Genomic DNA, 19004 nt, shown 5'->3' on the forward strand with positions numbered 1-19004 from the left:
AGGGGGACGCAGGCTCTGCTGGAGGGTGGTGTGGAGGGTGGGCTCCGCAGCAGAGGGAAGGGAGGTCTCTCAGTTCTTCAATTCTCACAGCCTCGGGGCAATGGGCAGCACTGAGAAGGTTCTGGAGTTCACCCCTTCTGTCCTGCTCGCCTCCTCACTGCCTGCCTCAACGTCACGCGTGCCTGCCGGACACAGGCTCAGCTGTCTGCTCAGCCCAACCCGTACATGGCGACACTGTTTTGCCCTGTGTGTCCTTTGTGAGGTCAGTCCCCAGGCCCTGGGAGGCACTGGGTGGGTGTTTGCTGACTCAGTGACCTACAGCAGCCGTCAGCTGAGCTCACCACGCTGGGCCCCGTGGGCAGCTGTCGCCACGTCCCCTCACAGCCCTGGAGGTGATGAGAATGGTGATGCTGTGGTGGCCGGGAGCCACTCACCAAAGTTGGACTCGCCGCCCAGCTCCTTGCCGTGGCGGGTCATGCACTCGCCCAGCAGGCCCTCCGACTGCGGGTAGCCGGGGTTCTTCACCTGGCCCCGGATCTTGGACACCGTGTTGAGCATCGTCAGCTTGGCCCGTGAGGCTGGAAAGGGACGGGACCAGGTGTGCACAGCATAGTGGCTGCTCCCCTGCCCCACCCACGCCATTATCATGAAAGTGCTCCCTCAGCCAGAGGGGCCCAGCCAGGGAAAGAGTGGACTGGCAGCTCCCACAGGCATCCTGGGAGATCCTCTTCCCAGTCCGTCAGCCACAAAGAAGCAAAGGGCGATGGTGCCCAAGTGAGCTCACCTCCTCCGAGGCCTCCCATCGAGGCTGGGGCCCTCTCCCCCCCATCACAGAGCCTGAGAGTGGCTTAGCAGTCCCCTCTCCTGTCTGTCTGGGTAGCAGTGCCCCAGATGGCAGGTGTGCTTGGGCACAGGGCACCCGCTGCTATCGCAGCCCTGGGGCTGCCTGCTGCACTTCTTCCTCAACCCTGGCAGGGGTCTCCAGGCGATGTCTGCACCTGCGCCCTTCCTCTCGGGAAAGGCCCCAGGGGAAGGGCACGCGACCCCAGCCCCAGGCCTATGTAAACTGAGGATGGGCATCCAGCTGAAACTGGCTGAGTGAGTGAGTTGGGGGAAAGACAGGACTCTAAACCAAGGAACTCACAGCTGGAGAACAGGGCCAGCACAAAGGAGCCTGTGCTGCCAGACGACGGAGGGGGCGAAGGCATTTGCCGGAGGACACCCGCGGGACTCTGGGACCCAGCTATGCCTGAAGCCTGCCTAATCTGGGCACTTAAGTTCTGGGAACCTATACGATCCCCCTTCATGTCCTGGCAACCAGAAGCTTCCTGAGGGACACAGAGACCTGTGGAGTTGGCTGGCATCCCCACCTGGGTTAGGCTGGAGGTACTCGATGGTTCTGGCCAGCACCTCTGTCACGGCCTTACTGGTAACATCCACTTTCTGTAAAGAGAGGAAGCGTGAGGGTTTCGCAGCGTGGCACCCAAACCCAGACTACAGGCACCTGGATAGCCCTTGCCTGGGGGGGCACCTCCTTAAAGCCCACACGAGGAGAACTACTGGCTGCTTCTGGAGGCTGGCCTGGCCTCTTTGCCTCCCTGCTAGGAAGGCCCTGCCCCAGTGGTGCCTGCCGGTGGCCTGGGGAAAGGCCTTGTACCCACCACGTCCGCCTGATGCGCGTCCCTCCCCTGACCCCAGCCAGGCCCCTTTGCTCTTGGCCCTCTGTGCCTACGTGGGGGTTGGCCCCCTCCACCTCCCCTTGGACTATGGGCTCTGGTGAGGCAGAAGAAGAGAGGCCTCTAGTTGGTGCCCCCCCGCCAGCATTTGGTGACGTGCGATTTTCCCCGTTACCTTTTCCATCTCTTTGAAGTCATCGTCAAGCTTGGTCCCCTCGGCACCACCAACCTTCTCGCTGACCAGCTGTAGGCAAGAAGGGGGGGACAGTGTGAGCCTCAGAGGAGATGGAGCAGTGGCAGCCCCACCCACCCAGGATGCCATCCACCAGACACGCAGCAACATGGAGCAGGAGAACCTGGTGAGGGTCCAGCTCCAGACCTCTACTCGGGACATCTCTGTGAGGGGCCTGAGAGGATGACCAAGGGCCAGGTCATAGGCCGCCCTATGCAGTCAGCCAAGCCAGCCATTCACTTAGGGGCCAGAAGTCACCTGCCACCCGCCTCCATGCCTCGGTGCCCGTCTCAAGTTCAGTGCCCCACCAGGTTGGGAGTCCCCCAAGGCAAGGCCTCATGCTGGTCACGGTGGCGTCTGAACCTGCAGGAAACACTCAGAGGTGCCAGATGCCAAGTCACCCCAGGAGGGGCAGACACAGACCTGAGGCCCAGGGCACCCCACGGCACTTTTCAGCAGTGTGGGTGTTAGACTTGGTCGGTTGGGTCGGGGCTGGCAGGCAGAAGACGGCCGGAGCCACACACGGGCACTCAGAGGGCCTCTGTGGTTCTGCGCTGTCACTGCGTGTGCTGTGGTGCTCAGGAAGGGGCAGAAGCCCACCAGGCGAGAACCTGACAGGGCTGGCCCTGCCTGGGACACACACACCCTCAGCTGACACTGACCCAGGAGGCTCTGGCACAAAAGTCCCTGTAGAAATCAACTAGGGGCTTGCCCCTATTCTCAAAGGTCTAGGATTGAATTTTGTAAAAAAGAAATAACATTTTTATTACAAGGTAGCGTGAGCTATTAGTGGTGGCACAGACTTTGAAGGGGCACAGGCTTTGGGGGGGCCCAACACTCATCAGACACTCACTTCCTGGGACAGCGGGGGCTGCCGAGCCTTTCCCAGCTCTGGGGCCCCAACTGCAGGACAGGGATGCCTCCCCCAGCCCAGGGGCTGCTGGAGTCTTTAAGAAGCACTTAGCGGGTGCCTGGCACCAGTGCCCTGAGGAGCTGCCTGGTGATCAGAACAGCAGGAACGACCACTGGTACTCGGCCCTTCCCTCTCACAGCAGGTGGAGGTGTGCTGGGACGAGGGCGGCTGTGGGGGCAGGAGGGAGCACTGAAGTCATCACTGTGCCCTCCAACTGAGCTGCTGGGAGCGTGAAGAAGTACAGCGTCTGCAGAAAGCACCCCAGAACGTGGTACCTGACAATACCACCAGTGTCCTCGTGGTCAGAGGTGGCTGAAGACAGTGGGTATGGGAGGTGAGGCAACAGTGCGGCCCCGGCCTGTGCCAGGCAGCAGGCGTGTCCACGCACCACATGGCTACACGGGTCCCCTCTTGGTCTTACCCCTCGGCGTGCCTGGACAGCCAGTCCTCCACTACCCCATGCAGTTCTTGCACTCCCTCGAGTCTCCGCTCCAGAACCCCTGCCCCGACAGAGCCATCTCTCTGCTCACTCAGTTAGGACCCTTCTGCACTTTCTGAGGCCTCCACGTGAGCAGAGGCCCTGGGCAGGCACCAGCCTACAAGTGAGCAGTGAGGCCGGCCTACCTGGGTAGGACACAGCTCCACCGCCTTTTCCTGGTGGGGTCCTGGAAGAGTGGCCACACCCAGCCTCAGTTTTCCCTCAGTGAAACGGGGAGGACGACAGGCAACACCTCTCAGGGCTGCTGAGAGCACTGGGTAGGCTTCGGCAGCCAGTACCCATACCCACCTCCCACCCTTCTGACCATCAGACTCTCCCTGTGTGTCTTGTCCCTCTGATGGGGAGTGTACAAGTCCAGAGTAGGGCCTGCCACCCATCCTTGTCTCCTGTCCCCTACAGGTCCAGAAGAGGGCCAGGCTGGGTGCCCGTAGTCAGTGCTTCTCCACTTGACTGCACCTCAGATCCTCATCTCACACCCCAGCCCAGGGGAGGCCTCAGTGTGGGAAAGTGGTGCCCCCTGCATGGGGGTGCAGGCAGGAAACGCAGCTTGTACAGGGCCCAGGGACAGTCCTCACGGGGGCTGTGCTCCCTCATCTGCTGACGAGTCGCAAGGAAAGACCCGGTCTCCCCACCAGGGCTTCTGGGGTGTTCCACTTTATTTCACGGGGTGGTTTCACTTCTTTGGGTGGCGGTCAAACAGGCAGGTCTCAAGCGTAGTGGCTGCCAGAGAGGGAAGTGAGGGGCCGCTGTGAGCCGGGACTCTTCTAGTGAGGGGGCGGGGGGCTGCGGAGCATGCAGCCGCGCCTGCCTTCCTTCTGAGCAAGGGCACCCTGGCCAGCCCCCCGCTGTGCCGGCCCTCAGGCCTTCTTGTGCCTCACCGGAGGGAAGTGAGAGACGAGCCCTGGGCCACAGACCCTAGCCCTCCTCTGGGCACTATCGTGCCAAACCACCCCTTCGGTCTCTTCTGGGCCACTTGCCCATTCTCACCCAGAGAACTCAGGACTCGCCTTGCCTTCTCGAGCCTCCACGACCGACCAGCCTTTATGAGCCCACGTGAGCCTAGGATGTGCTGTTCCTTCCAACTGTTCAGAGCTCAGCTGCAAACCAGAAGGTCGACGGTTCAAACCCACCCAGTGGCTCGGGGGGAGAAAGACCTGGTGATCTGCTCTCATAGAGATTATAGCCTAGGAGACCCTGTGGGGTAGTTCCACTCTGTCACAGGGGCCGCTGGGAGTCAGGAATCTACGGACGGCACCCACCACCACCGTCCGCCTGGCTGTGACTCCCTCCTGGCAGGGCCCGCTCCCCTGCCCCCCAGGCCAAAAGCCTCCCCGGACAGATGAACTGCTCCGTGAGCTGGAGCCCCTCAGCGGTTCTGACCAGCCAGCCCCAAGAGTTAAGCGCCGCGCTGGGTGAGTGCGACTGTGAAGGCCCTCTTGAGAGGGCTGCTGCTGAGGGACCTTGACAGACGACGCCACAGGAGACAGTGGGCAACACGGAGCCCAGATGCCGACAGCTGAGTGGCGGCAACGCGAGAAGCTATGTTTGGGCACGCAGGCCCTTAGGCCCTGACCTGTGTGGCCTCCGCACGGCCGTGCTTGAGTGGAGAGGGGACACAAGGCACATTTCGGGAGGCTTATAGAGCGGTCCATGGGCAGACCGTGAGCCACGTGCAAGTGACCAAAAGGCCCTGGACTTTGATGTGATAACCAGGTTTCTCTACAAGCCGGTGCTGTCCCTGGGGAGAGGGCTCCCACAGGGGTCTGAGGAGCTAGGCAGCCCTGGTGCTCAGTGCTGGAGAGGACAAGGGCCCGGACTCCTTCCGGACGAACGGCCACGAGCCCAGCAGCTCAGCCCGGCCAATGAGAGTGGCGGATGCAGCAGTGGGCGTAATGCCTCCCTGTGTGGAGCCTGCTCCCAAACTTACAAGGCCTGCCTTACACACTCCCTCCCTGGTGAGCACTGCGACCTGATGGGATACCCATGACCCATCCTGCGCTGGAGGAAACCGAGGTGCAGCACCTGGCCAAGCTGCAGCCAGGGACCCACCTGGTGCATGGGTACAGAGGGACCACCCAGCCCGGATGCTCAGGAATCATGGCCCCTCCCCTACCCCGCCCCGCCCTCCCATGAGGCCAGGACTGTCAGTGCTGTTGGGAAACCACTGTCCCCTCACCCAGCCAAGACTAGGTGAGGGCACCCGCTGCAGGGCCTGAGTCACCAGCAGCGGGCCGCACAAAGGCTGCGTTGTGATACCCACATGGGTGTGATGAAGTCGGCACCTCCTCTCCCCCAGGAAAAACACGGGCCCAGCCCTGACAGGGAACGTTCCAGAAGACTATGCCCCAGATTCAGGTGCCAGGCTATGCCATCTGGAACTTTCTGCAGAAGGACTTACTGTGTTGCCTCAAAGGGCACGGGGACTGAGGTGGACTGCCCCTGCGGTTGAGAGCCGGGACTGAGAAGGGCCTGGTTAAGGCCCTGGTTGGGCTGACCTGGCAGGGCCTCTGTCTGGTGGAGGCCTGGCACCACAGCTCGGCTCTCAGCCAGTGGGCACCCCACTCAACATTATTCCTGGGAGGGTCAAAACAGAAGCATATCCTCTCATAGCTCTAGAGGCTGGAGTCCAAAATCAAGGTGGCTTGATTTCCCTCTGTCACACTCTCTGACGGCTCCGGGGAGGACCCTCCCTTGCCTCTTCCAGCTTCTGCTGGCTCCTGGTGATGCTCGGTGTTTGCTGCTTGGGGCTGCATCACTCCAGTCTCTGCTGCCATGTTCATGTAGCTGTCTTCCCCGTGTGTCTGTGTCTCTTTTCCTCTTACAAAGACACCAGTCAATGGACTAGGACCTGCCCTACTCCAGTAGGAGGCCCTGAGCAGTGCCAACAGTGGACATGCTCAGCTGCTAGCCAAAAGGTTGGAGGTTTGAGCCCACTCAGAGGCACCTTGGAAGAAAGGCCTGGCAATCTACTTCCAAAAAACCAGCCATTGAAAACCCTATGGAGCACAGTTCTACTCGATACATGCAGGGTCGCCATGGGTCGAAATGGACTCAACAGCAATTGGTCCTAATGACTTCATTTTAACTTGACACCATCTGCAAGGACCCTCTTTCCAGACAAGGTCACATTCACAAGTGCCAGGGTTAGGAGTCAGCATATCTGTGAGGGACACAGCCTACTGCGGAGCAGCTGCAGCTCTGAGTTCTCAGTCTGCGACTCAGCCTCTGAGCTGCTGGCTGCGCTGGGGGACCTGTGTGAGGGCCTGGGAGGAAGGCTCTAGTTCTGTCCACTCCCCCTGCCCCAACTCGAGCAGCTCTCCCGTGTCTGACCTGGCCTGAATGTCCCAATTACGATGGCACGCCTGCAAATGGCCATAAAGCCATAATTCTCTGACCATGTCCAGGTGAACTGAGCCCCCGTGGCATGAGAGACCCTGAGATGTAGGTGGAGTTTAACCCCAGAGCCTGGAACTTCCTCCCACGTGTGTGCGCCCTTGAGCATTAACTGAAACCAGGCCGAGGGAGGCACCCTTTCATGCATGTGCACTCATGGGCATTAATAACAAAGACCAAGCCGAGGAGGGAGGTGTCCTTGCAGGGACAGGCGTCCTGAGCGCTCCCAACCTCTGGTCATCTTTAGAGGAGTGAGGAATCTGGCATGCGGAAGGGAAAGACAACGGGGGTGGAAAACCAACCAAACGAATTCCAGGAGACGCTGCTGAGAGCTGAGAGCGTGAGCTAGAGTGAGCTGGCACCCAAGGAAGCGTGCGGGAACCAGAGGCGGGAGGATAGTTTTTGTTTAAGCTCAGAGAGATGGCCCCTCTGCACAGAGCACCACATCTGTGATGGCCAACTGGCGACACCTGGAGAAGCAAGTAGAAGCCTGCCAAGTCAGAGGCCTTGGATGGAAGACCTGTCCTGCAACTGTCTCCGCCGTGAAACCTGACCAATAAGATAGCGAGTGAACGGCCATTCTGTGACTGTCCAGGCAACTGGTTTTGATGAATTGAGTCTTTTTTCTTTTTCAAAGAATGAAACCGGCGCAGAGGAGGGGCGGAGGGTAACCAGGGCTGCTCAAGAGGCCCTGGTGGCACACATGGCGAACGTGCTCGGCTGCTAACCAAAAGGTTGGAGGTGCACGTAGACCCAGAGGTGCCGCGGAAGAAAGGCCTGGAAATCTACATCCAAAAAATCAGGCATTGAAAACCCTGTGGAGCACAGTTCTACTCTGACATGCCTGGGGTCACTGTGAACTGGAGTCGACTCAAAGGCTCCTGGGTTTTCTGCTCCAGGTGTGGCTGGCCTAGAGGGGACAGCTCCAGGGTTGTCATGCTGAGACAGCTGTTATCTCCATGTGGGTCAGATTCTGAGGCACCTGACAGCCCCCTCGCAGGTGAACAGTGGCGGCTCAGTGTCATCTGGGCCGGGGTGAGGATGTCTGGGTGCCTTCTCCTCTGCCCTCTGCCTGGCTAATGTCTACTTGTGCGTCTGTTACCCCATGATGATCCATGCCACGCTGTGCTATATGGCGACCTCCTCACTCCACCCTCCCGGCTCAGTGAAGCCTGTGAGGCTGCGACGAGTCTTGTCCCCTCCAGCCACCGGAGCCCAGCATGGGCTGGGCAGAGAGCAGAGGCTTATGGTTACCAGCAGGAAAATGGAATGAATGACCTGGAAAAGGCAGCATCTTGGGAGCAGACAAGCAGAGGAGGGGTCGGGCCCAGGCTGGACAAGCCAGGGGTGGAGGGGAAGAGCCAGATCTCAACAGGTGAGGAAGGGCAGCGGGCGTTCTGGGGAAGGCGTGGGGCAATGGCCGGCGGACGCGTGGAGCCACAAGAGCCGCCACCCATGGTCTGCTAAATGAAGGGTGCCATAGAGCACTTGCTGTTTCTCATGTCATGGGTGTGTCACCCCCACGCAATGACGGAGGGACCAGCAGCTCCATCTTACAGATGGGGAGACTGAGGTGTGTGGCCTGGTCAGGAATTGGAGGGGTGAAGGCCCCCGAAAGCCCCAGGAAGACCCCACGTGGGCTGTGAGGACCCCAACCAGAGCTGAGAAGTTCCTGACCTGGATGATGGCATAGGGACAAGGAGAAACGACAGGATGGGCTCAAGGGCGGCTGTGTAGTCTTTAAGGCCCCTTCCAGCTTTGGCCTCCCAACATCTGGAGGGCCTCTTGCCAAGTGCAGCCATGGCAACTATGCGTGTTTCCACCACAACCCTCTTCCCTGTGAGTCACACTCCAGGAGCGGCACAGCCCAGGGCTGGGCCTGGGGCTCGGGGACACACTCGGTGCTGGCCTTCCCTCCCCTCCTCTCTGCGCTCCTTTCCAGAAGGCGAGCAGGGGAGCACGTCCCAGGGTCACCAGCACTAGGCCGTGTGCCCCTGCTCAGGAGCTCAGGGTGGCCCCAGATCACCCACGGCACCCAGGCTCTCTTCACGGGTCACTTGGCTGTGAAGTGCTTGCCGAGTGGTGGCATCGACTCCATGCTGCTCTGAGAACATTGCTTTTCTGAGTCAGGGCAGACACTGCAGGGGCGTCCCCCGGCAGAGCCCTGGTACCTGGAGCCCGGCAGGGGTCCCTGCAGCATTGAGGCTCGGGAGGGCGAGGGAGAGGCGCAGGGTGGGAAGGGACCAAGAAAACAGGAGCTGTCTGTGGTGAGCTTTCCAGTCCCACTTGTGAGGAATCACAGGGTAGAAATCAGCCCCACGGCTGAGGTGGGCAGGGCAAGTTGCTGGAGGCTCCAGGCCACGTAGGAACTCTATCCTCTCGGACTCCTAATAAACGTGTGTGTCGTCTGAAAGCCTGAGCCAGGCCCCATGAAGGGGAAGGTCCTCATGAATTGAAACCTCCTCAGACATACCAGGGGTCCCGGTGCCCGAGTTTGTGGGGAAACCCCAGGCACAAGGGGTCTCCGACTCCTCTCTATCCTGCTCAGCGTTCTTTAGAAAGCCGTCTGTCTCTAGATGGGAACTGGGAAGCAATGAAGCAGGGGGAGGCTTTTGAAGTTATTTTTCAAGTGGAAATCCCCAACCAGGCACCACAGCCCCCAGTCTAGCCAGAAGGGGACAGACCACACCCACAGACACAGCTCCAGGGCACGCTCAGGGTTTCGGGGAACCAAAGTCTGGCTTTCGAGGCCCGTGGCAGCCTCTGGGGAGAAGGGCAGGCCCCTGGGACAGGGGCTGGTGGCAGCAGCCCGGCGCAGAATCAGAGAACCAGAACGAGACGCTGGCTCTGCTTCTCCAGCCAGGTCACGGGAGCCGCTGAGTGCCTGGGTCCCTGCACGGACAAGCAGCCAGAGGTGAGAGTTAGGAGTGCTGTGGAGCCCTCCAACAACGCGGCCTTCTGGCCCCACAGTGCCGGGCACTGGGCACTCGCGGGCTTCAGCCTCTGGTCTGCACAAAAGCACTTCCGGACTGCTAAGCTCCTGGCTCTCGGGAGAGGTGATCCGCCATCTGGGCGGCAGAGGGCTGAGCATCTGTGCAGTCTGGGATCGCTCCCCGCCCGGCACAGGCCTAAGCAAGAGCAGCTCTCTACAAAGCACTGTGGGGCCTCATCAGGAGGCCGGGTGCAAGCAGCGCAGCAGGGGCCAAGGCGGAGGGAGCTGCCTTCAGGGAGAGATGACACGAGGAGATTACTCAGTGCTGTGGAAGCCGAAGGACGAGCTAGGAGTCAAGGCTCACGTGTTGCTGTCCTGGAGACAAGGAAGGGGTGACGCTGAGGTCACATGGGGCCTAGCCCCAGCAGCCAGAGGTTGTCTTCTTCACTGACAGCACTGTCACTGGACCTCTGGCCACTGGCTTTACACACCAAGGAATCCTTCACGTGCTGTTTCCCGCCTGGTCTGACTCCTGCGAAGCCCCCTTGCTGGTCTCGCTGCCCTGGGCCTCATCCTTGCCCCTTTCTCTGCGCAGCCCCGAAGACAAGTCTGGAACCCCCTACACTCCAGGGTTGGCCCCACCAGCTGCAGCCCCCTGGGACTCCTCTCGGTCCCTGCCTGTTGGTTCTTCTCCCACCGAACTTCCCCTTAGCTCCCAGAGGCCTTGATGCCATTTCTGTCAGTGTCTCCCAAACTGGCCTTACACCCCTAACTGGAAATCCAACGTCTGTCACTGAAGCAGGTGTGGGCTGCAAGAGGACAGAAGGGACACCAGCTCTGTGACCTGGTTCCTGCCATCACTGCCTGGCATGCAATGAGGGTTCAGCGATGTCACTTGGCTGACGCTCACCACCCCACACTCCTGGCGCTGCTCCCGGCACTGAATAGGCCCCTCAGTGTTGTCCTGCTGGCCTCCACTCCAGCCCCTTCCCATCTAGCCACCCACAAGGTGGGTGCTTCAGAGAGGGTCTCTGACCAAAGGCCAGGGAGGAAGACGAGGGGCTCAGCTGAGCGGGTGGCTGCGCGGCACCCCGTCCTGCTGCAAGGCCCCAGGATGATGGGGTCAAAAGAGATGCACGCACAGCAAGGAGTGTCCCCAGCTCACTGAGCTGGTGGGGGGCCCTGGGGTCAGCAGACCACTGGTACTTGTCTTGGCTCCACCGGGGACTCTCAGAGTGACCTCAGTTTCCTCAATGATGAAACCAGAACATGGCCTCAGCTCGGCACTAAGCTCAGCGGTCCTGGGGTTTCCACTCGGGATGGCCGGTTCCCCCACTGGAAGCAGAAGCATCGACAACAGTCTCCGCCCCCCCCATTCACGGTTCACCAGGTTAGTCCCTGGTTAGTCTCACAGCCTGGGGGAGTATGCAGGCTCCACCTCGTCACCTCTGGAAGGGCAGGCTTCGAGTTGGGGCACTTACTGTTTGCTCTGTGAAGCAGGGCTGCTTGAGTGGATAAGAGCTCACAGAATTTGTACCTTTTCCAGTTTACGTGAGATAAGGTGATACTAAGTTGCCCCTTTAGTATCGGTTAGTACCAAAAGGGTCACAGAATCTGTATCTTTTTGTTTTTAAATGAAATACAGCTGATATTAAGTTGCTCCTTTAGCATCAATTAGTATCAAAGGCTGGAAGCTTCCTCTAACCTCGGGTACTCTGGGGAGAGAGGGCCTGACCATCTCCCTACCCAGGAGATGGTGGAGACAAGCCTGCCCACAAGCGACGTGCAGTGGATGTAGAACTGTGGTGTGTGACTCAAGCTTGGCCCTCAGCCTGACAGGGAATGTCACCAAACGACCCAGATGCCAAAGACTGCTTGGGGCCCAGGCCCAAGGAGCAGACAGGTATGGGAACTCTCACCAGACGGAAACTATTGAGATAAGAATCGGCCTCGTGAATTTTAATCTCCCACTGCAGGAACACAGCAGGGAGGCTGCACGTCACACAACCGGGAAGACCAATTTTGGACGAGAACTTATAAAAATAAAAACTCAACCTGCGAGCAAATGAGCTACAAAGCCTTGCATCCCAGGTCACAGCCTTGAAAAGGACGGTCCTACTCTGCACACACCGGGTTGCCACGAATCGGAACCAACTCCCTGACAACAGGTTTGTGTTTTTTACATCAGGAGTCACCTCTCCCAGGAAACCCTCCTGATTCTCTGGTCACCAGCCACCTCTCAGGTCACACTACTGACCCTGACCCCTCCTCTCCCAAGATTCTGCCCCTCTGGGCTGGGGACCGTGGTCTCAGGGGACAGCTAGGTCAATGGTATAACGCAGTTCATGGAGAAAATGTTCTACACGCTGCTTCGGTCAGTACCATCTGGGGTCTGAAGAGCCTGCGAGCAGCCATCTAATACACAGCTTCCTGTCCGGAGCAAAGGGAACAAAGAAAACCAAAGACACAAGGAAAAGAACAGTCCGGGAGACTAACGGACCAGGTGAGCCGCAGCCTCCACCAGCCTGAGCCCGGAAGAACTGGATGGTGCCCGGCTGTCACCGCCGACCACCCTGACAGGGATCACAGTAGAGGGTCCTGGACAGAGTGGGAGGAAAAGGTAAGACAAAGTTCAAATTCACAAAAAAAGACCAGACTTATTAGTCTGGCAGAGACTGGAGGAACCCCCGAGACTATGGCCCCCGGACAGCCTGCTAACTCAGAACTGAAGGCACTCCTGAAGCCCACCCCTCAGCAAAGATTAGACAGGTCTACAAAACAAATAACACACACGAAGAACATACTCCTTAGTTCGACCAAATGGTCAACACCTGACCAAAAGCAAAGACTAGAAGGCAGGAAGGGGCAGGAAAACTGGACGAATGGACACAGGGAACCCAGGGCGGAAAGGGGGAGAATGATGACACATTGCAGGGATTGCAACCAGTGTCACAGAACAATGTGTGCCTAAATTTTTGAATGAGAAAACTAGTCTGTGCTGTAAACTTTCACCTAAAGCACAATAAAATTAAAAAACAAAAGGTTGGTGATTCAAATCACCAGTAGCAAAGATTCCAAAAGACAAACCCATTGCCACTGAGTCGATTCCGATTCCTAGTCACCCTATGGGATGGAGTGGAACTGTCCCACAGGTTTCCAGGGCTGTAAATCTTTAAGGAAGCAGGCTGCCGCATCTTTCTCCTGCAGAGCAGCTCGTGGGTTCAGCAGCCAAGTGCGTGACGACTGTGCCACCAGGGCTCCTTCTGTAAAGACTAGAGCCTAGGAGACCCTGTGGTGCAGTTCTACTCTGTCACATGAAGTCACTGTGGGTCCGAATTGACTCCACAGCACCCAACAACACCCACAGCAGCTCAATGGAGCGGCTATAGCCCATCCAGATTGCAGACCTGCCCCACAGGCCGATTAGAGAGGAAGGTATCACCTGCCTGCCTGCAGAGAAAGGCCTCTCCTCTGTGAACCCTGGGAATTTTACTGTGAATAAAGATGCCTTGTTGGTATGGGAAAAAAAAAAGACTCTGCCTCTCTGGACCTCATCTCGTACAGGTCTCAGGGTCCCCTCGGGCCAGTGCTTCCTGCTTTTCGACCTTTTCAACGCACTAACCTCAGTCCCTCCCCAGAGCCTTCATCGCTGCTGTTCCTTCAGCCTGGAAAGCTCCTCCCTTGTTGTTGTTACCCCTGTTGAGTCAGCCCTGACTCCTGGCAACCCCATGGACGGCGGACCGAGATGCTGCCTGGTCCTGTCCCAGTCCCTTGACCAGCGACGGATCAGACCATTGTGATCCATATGGGTTTTTTTTTTTTTAATAATTTTCATTGTGCTTTAAGTGACAGTCTACAAGTCAAGTCAGTTTGTCACACAAAAACCCATATACACCTTGCTACACACTCCCAATTACTCTCCCCCTAATGAGACAGCCTGCTCTCTCCCTCCACTCTCTCTTTTCATGTCCATTTCACCAGCTTCTAACTCCCTCCACCCTCTCATCTCCCCTCCAGGCAGGAGATGCCAACATAGTCTCAAGTGTCTACCTGATCCAAGAAGCTCACTCCTCACCAGCATCCCTCTCCAACCCATTGACCAGTCCAATCCATGTCTGAAGAGTTGGCTTCGGGAATGGTTCCTGTCCTGGGCCAACAGAAGGTCTGGGGGCCAGGACCACCAGGGTCCTTCTAGTCTCAGTCAGACCATTAAGTCTGGTCTTTTTACGAGAATTTGGGGTCTGCATCCCACTGCTCTCCTGCTCTCTCAGGGGTTCTCTGTTGTGTTCCCTGTCAGGGCAGTCATCGGGTGTAGCTGGGCACCATCTAGTTCTGGTCTCAGGATGATGTCGTCTCTGGTTCATGTGGCCCTTTCTGTCTCTTGGGCTTGTAATCACCTTGTATCCTTGGTGTTCTGCATTCTCCTTTGATCCAGGTGGGTTGAGACCAATTGATGCATCTTAGATGGCTGCTCGCTAGCGTTTAAGACCCCAGACGCCACTCTTCAAAGTGGGATGCAGAATGTTTTCTTAATAGATTTTATTATGCCAATTGACTTAGATGTCCCCTGAAACCGTGGTCCCCAGACCCCTGCCCCTGCTACACTGGCCTTCGAAGCATTCAGTTTATTCAGGAAACTTCTTTGCTTTTGGTTTAGTCCAACTGTGCTGACCTCCCCTGTATTGTGTGCTGTCTTTCCCTTCCCCTAAAATAGTTCTTATCTACTATCTAATTAGTGAGTACCCCCTCCCACCCTCTCTCCCTCCCCCTCTCGTAACCACAAAAGAATGTTTTCTTCTCAGTTTAAACTATTTCTCAAGTTCTTATAATAGTGGTCTTATACAATATTTGTCCTTTTGCAACTGACTAATTTCACTCAGCATGCCTTCCAGGTTCCTCCACATTATGAAATGTTTCACAGATTCCTCAATGTTCTTTATCAATGCGTAGTATTCCACTGTGTGAATATACCATAATTTATTTATCCATTCATCGGTTGACGGGCACCTTGGTTGCTTCCAGCTTTTTGCTATTGTAAACAATGCTGCAGTAAACATGGGTGTGCATATATCTGTTCATGTAAAGGCTCTTATTTCTCTAGGATATATTCCGAGGAGTGGGATTGCTGGATTGTGTGGTAGTTCTATTTCTAGCTTTTTAAGGAAGTGCCAAATCGATTTCCAAAGTGGTTGTACCATTTGACATTCCCACCAGCAGTGTATAAGTGTTCCAGTCTCTCCACAGCCTCTCCAACATTTATTGTTTTGTGTTTTGGATTAATGCCAGCCGTGTTGGAGTGAGATGAAATCTCATTGTAGTTTTAATCCACATTTCTCTAATGGCTAATGATCGTGAACATCTCCTCATATATCTGTTAGCTACCTCAATGTCTTCTTTAGTGAAGTGTCTATTCATATCCTTTGTCCATTTTTTAATTGGGTTATTTGTCTTTTTGTAGTTGAGTTTGTGCAGTATCACGTAGATTTTAGAGATCAGGCGCTGATCGGAAATGTCATAGCTAGAAACTTTTTCCCAGTCTGCAGGTAGTCTTTTTACTCTTTTGGTGAAGTCTTTGGATGGGCATAGGTGTTTGATTTTTAGGAGCTCCCAGTTATCTATTTTTTCTTCTATATTCTTTATAATGTCTTATATACTGTTTATGTCTTGTATTAGGGCTCCTGACGTTGTCCCTATTTTTTCTTCCATGATCTTTATCGTTTTAGATTTTATATTTAGGTGACCCATATGGTTTTCACTGGCTGACTTTCCGAAGCAGATCACCCGGCCTTTCTTCCGAGTCTACCTGAGTCTGGAAGTGCTGCTGAAAACCCGTTCAGCATAACAACACGGAAGCCTCCGACAGATGGTTGGTGGCTGCGTATGAGGTACAGTGGCTGGGGATGGAACCCGGGTTTCCTTCTGTTGTACATGGGGTCACCATGACGTCAGGCTGACTCAATGGCGACTAACAACAACATGAAGTGCCGGGGTGGGGCCCGAGTTTGGTATTTGAACTTGGCCATGGCACAGCTGCAAGCAGAAGCTCTGACTGGGAGCTGCGGAACATGCCTTCACCTGGGACCTGGCTCTCTGCCTCAGACAGGGTGGACAGGTCTCAGGGGACAGATGACTCAGCCAAGTGGCTGCCCAACACCTCGGAGGGTCACCTGGGACAGGATACCACAATCGGGGGTCGGGGGGAAGCAGTCGCCACCCTCGGGCTGGCTGACCAGTCCCTGTTGTGGGGTGTGGAGTAACGGCTGACAGCAGGCACTGCGTGCTGGATGCTGGTACTCCACCAACCCACCGTGGGGTCTGTTTGCCCCCTGCCTGGCTCATGCTCCCTCTGCGCCCTCTGCTTGTCCAGGCCCACCGGCTCTTCTAACCTGTGAGGTTCATCGTGAGAACCCGGCACGGGGAGGAGCCAGGGAACCAAGGCCCAGCCCCTAAACACACAGATGAGGAGGCTGCCAGAGGGGCCGGGGCCAGGTGGGCAATCAATGCAGTCAGCAGGGCACACAGGCCCTGTGCCCCTCTTGCCCATCACTCAACAGTGGGCCTGGCCCTATGCAGGACACATGCTCAGATGCTACCATCACACGCTCAGGGAGCATGCGCGCACCGAGTACCACTCGTGTCCCAGGTGGTGGTCAGCCCCCGGGCACACAGGGTGTTGTCGGGGCGGGGGACACTTCCCAGGAGCCCTACCTCAGGCTCTCTGGGTCCGCTCCCCACCGTGACGTGGCCCCCAACTACGACTCAGTCGTCATTCACGTAATACCACGTGGGATGGCCTCTCATCTCCTCCCCACGCGACGAACCTCCCACCCTCAAACGCTAGCTTCCTTCTGGCATGGTGGACTCCCTGGGTGATACGAAAGGTTAATGTGCTTGGCTGCTAACTGAAAGGCTGGTGGTTCGAGTCCATCCAGGGGTACCTCAGAAGAAAGGCCTGGCAATCTGGTTCCGAAAAACCAGCCATGGAAAGCGCTATGAGCACGGTTCTATTCTGACACTCCTGGGGACGCCGTGAGTCGGAGTCGACTCTACGGCAACTGCTCTGCTGAGGGTGCTAGCTAGGTGCGTCCTGAGCCGGGGTCGGCAGAGCCAGCCCAGGGCCCGGCAGGTGCCCAGCCGCCGCCTATCTGTGGAGATAATTAACCAGTAAATGTTGAGTCAGCACTGACCCGCCCATCGAGAGCTCACAAGACGATGATACCAAGGTGCGTAAACAAGTCACGACACGGGCCTGTCGTGCAGTCACAGGGCAGTGCGGGGTCATGGTGACGGCGGGAGGGGACTCTGGTCTCGGCTCTGGCGTCTGCCGTGCTGCAACTTTACAAGAACCCAACGTCTCTCAGCCTCAGCTTCCTCAACTCTAACACGGAGTGACTGTGGCCTGCTGAGACTCGAGGGCGGAAACGTTGTAGAAACTATCAGGCAGTCTATGCACATGCTCGGCTCTTAACCAAAAGGCTGCTGGTTCAAACCCACCCAGCAGCTGTGCAGCAGAAAGACCTGGCGATCTGCTCCCATAAAGACTACAGCCTAGGAAACCCTATGGGGCAGTTCTGCCCGGTCACCCGGGTCACTGTGAGTCAGAATGGACTTGACCACACCCAACAACAAGGAGAAGTGAAGCTCTGATGCACGCTATGACGTGGGCGAACCTTGGAAACGTCACGCTCAGTGAGAAGGCCAGACACAAAGACACACACCGTACGATCCCACTTACGTGAAGTATCTGTTGTTGGTAGGTGCCACTGAGTCGGTTCCGGCTCCCAGCAACCCTCTGCACGACAGAGCGGAACACTGCCCGGTCCTGCGCCCCTCTCACAATCGCTGCTGTGTTTGAGCCCACTGTGGGAGCCACCGTGTCAACCCGTCTCACTGGGGATCGTTCTCTTTTTCGCTGACCCTCTACTTTACCAAGCATGATGCTCTTCTCCGGGGACTGGTCCCTCCCAGTAACATGTCCAAAGTACGTGAGATGAAATCTTGCTTCCAAGGAACATTCTGGCTGTACTTCTTCCAAGGCAGATTTGTTCGTGTGTCTGGTGGTCCATCACGGCATAGTCAACATTCTCCGCCAACGCCATTATTAAAGCACATCAGTTCTTCAGCCCTCCTTACTCACTGCCCAGCTTTCACATGCCTCTGAGGTGACTGAAAACACCATGGCCTGGGTCAGGCGCACCCCAGTCCCCAGTGACAGCTTTGCTCTTTAACACTTTAAAGAGGTCTTCTGCAGCAGATTTGCCCAATGCAACGTGTCTTTTGATTGCCTGACCGCTGCTTCAGTGGGCATTGATTATGGATTATGTCAAATGAAATCCTCGACAACTTCAATTTTTTCTCCACTTATCACAGTGTTGCTCATTGGCCCAATTGTAGGGCTTTTTGTTTTCTTTGTTTCAGTGTAGTCCACACTGCAGGCTCCTCTAACCTGTAATCTAGAGTAGGCAAATGCGCAGAGCCCAGAGTTTGTTAGTGGCGACCAGGGGAGAGTGGGACATGGGGAGTCACAGCTGAAGGGGGACAGAGCTTGCCTGGGGTGATGGAAGGCACGTGGAAGTGGACAGTGGGGATGGTTGCACAGCATGGGTATAATTCATGTCACTGAATTGTATGCATGAAAACAGTTATAAACACTTTACCACAAAAAACTGAAAACACAAAAATCAACCACTCCACACACTGGCCTGTCACTCGCTGTGTGATATGAGTTCTAAGGAAAGATGGGGTGACAGGGGATGCTGAGGGGCTTCACGTCTTCCCTGTGACCGGCGTGCAGTCCCGTCTGAGGCCTCTGTGGGATCCGTTTCAGAAGGAGACGAAGAACATATGCAGACAGCACTGAGGCGGTGTGCTTGTCTACTAACCAAAATGTTGGAGGTTCCAGTCCAGCTAGAGGCACCTCAGAATAAAGGCCTGGCAATCCAATTCTGAAAACTCAGCCATTAAAAAGCCTATGGAGAGCAGTTCTACTCTGCACACATGGGGTCACCGTGAGTCGGAGCTGACTCTATAGCACCTGGTGACTACATCAGGCCCATCTGGCTTACCCCGCAATGTCTCTCCAGCTCAGGGTCTACAAACATCCTTCATCCATCTGCAGAGTCCCCTTTGGGCACGTAAGGCACCACTTTCACAGGTCCCAGGACTGGGATGCGCACACCTTCAGAGGGACCACTGTTCTGCCGACCACAGGAACTATGTAATGCTTCCAGACAACATGGCCACATGCCAGGTGCTTTCTGCAAGACTAAAACTGAAAACCCAGAGACCTGAGGAACCTGCAGCCTAGAGAGGAAGCCTGGGAGGAGGCCAAGGGCAGAAACAAAGCTGTCCATGCCGAC

The 19004-nt window shown here is 56.6% G+C and overlaps 1 protein-coding gene across 2 annotated transcripts in view; it reads right to left on the bottom strand.

Annotated features, from left to right (window-relative positions):
• SH3GL1 (SH3 domain containing GRB2 like 1, endophilin A2) overlaps positions 1–19004 on the bottom strand; it is a 45467-nt gene that overhangs the window by 6481 nt on the left and 19982 nt on the right. The window contains exons 1-4 of one of the 2 annotated variants that reach the window (XM_023540928.2): positions 2167–4417; positions 1852–1920; positions 1371–1443; positions 435–578 (exon numbers count right to left, since the gene is read on the bottom strand). In XM_023540928.2, coding sequence (XP_023396696.1) covers positions 435–578; positions 1371–1443; positions 1852–1860 — 226 coding nt within the window. In that variant the 5' untranslated portion in view covers positions 1861–1920; positions 2167–4417. Of the gene's footprint in view, positions 1–434; positions 579–1370; positions 1444–1851; positions 1921–2166; positions 4418–19004 lie in introns of those variants that run through there. The other variant, XM_010601268.2, reaches the window with a different exon arrangement.

This window comes from Loxodonta africana, chromosome 3, assembly GCF_030014295.1.
Source record: "Loxodonta africana isolate mLoxAfr1 chromosome 3, mLoxAfr1.hap2, whole genome shotgun sequence".
NCBI lineage: Eukaryota > Metazoa > Chordata > Mammalia > Proboscidea > Elephantidae > Loxodonta > Loxodonta africana.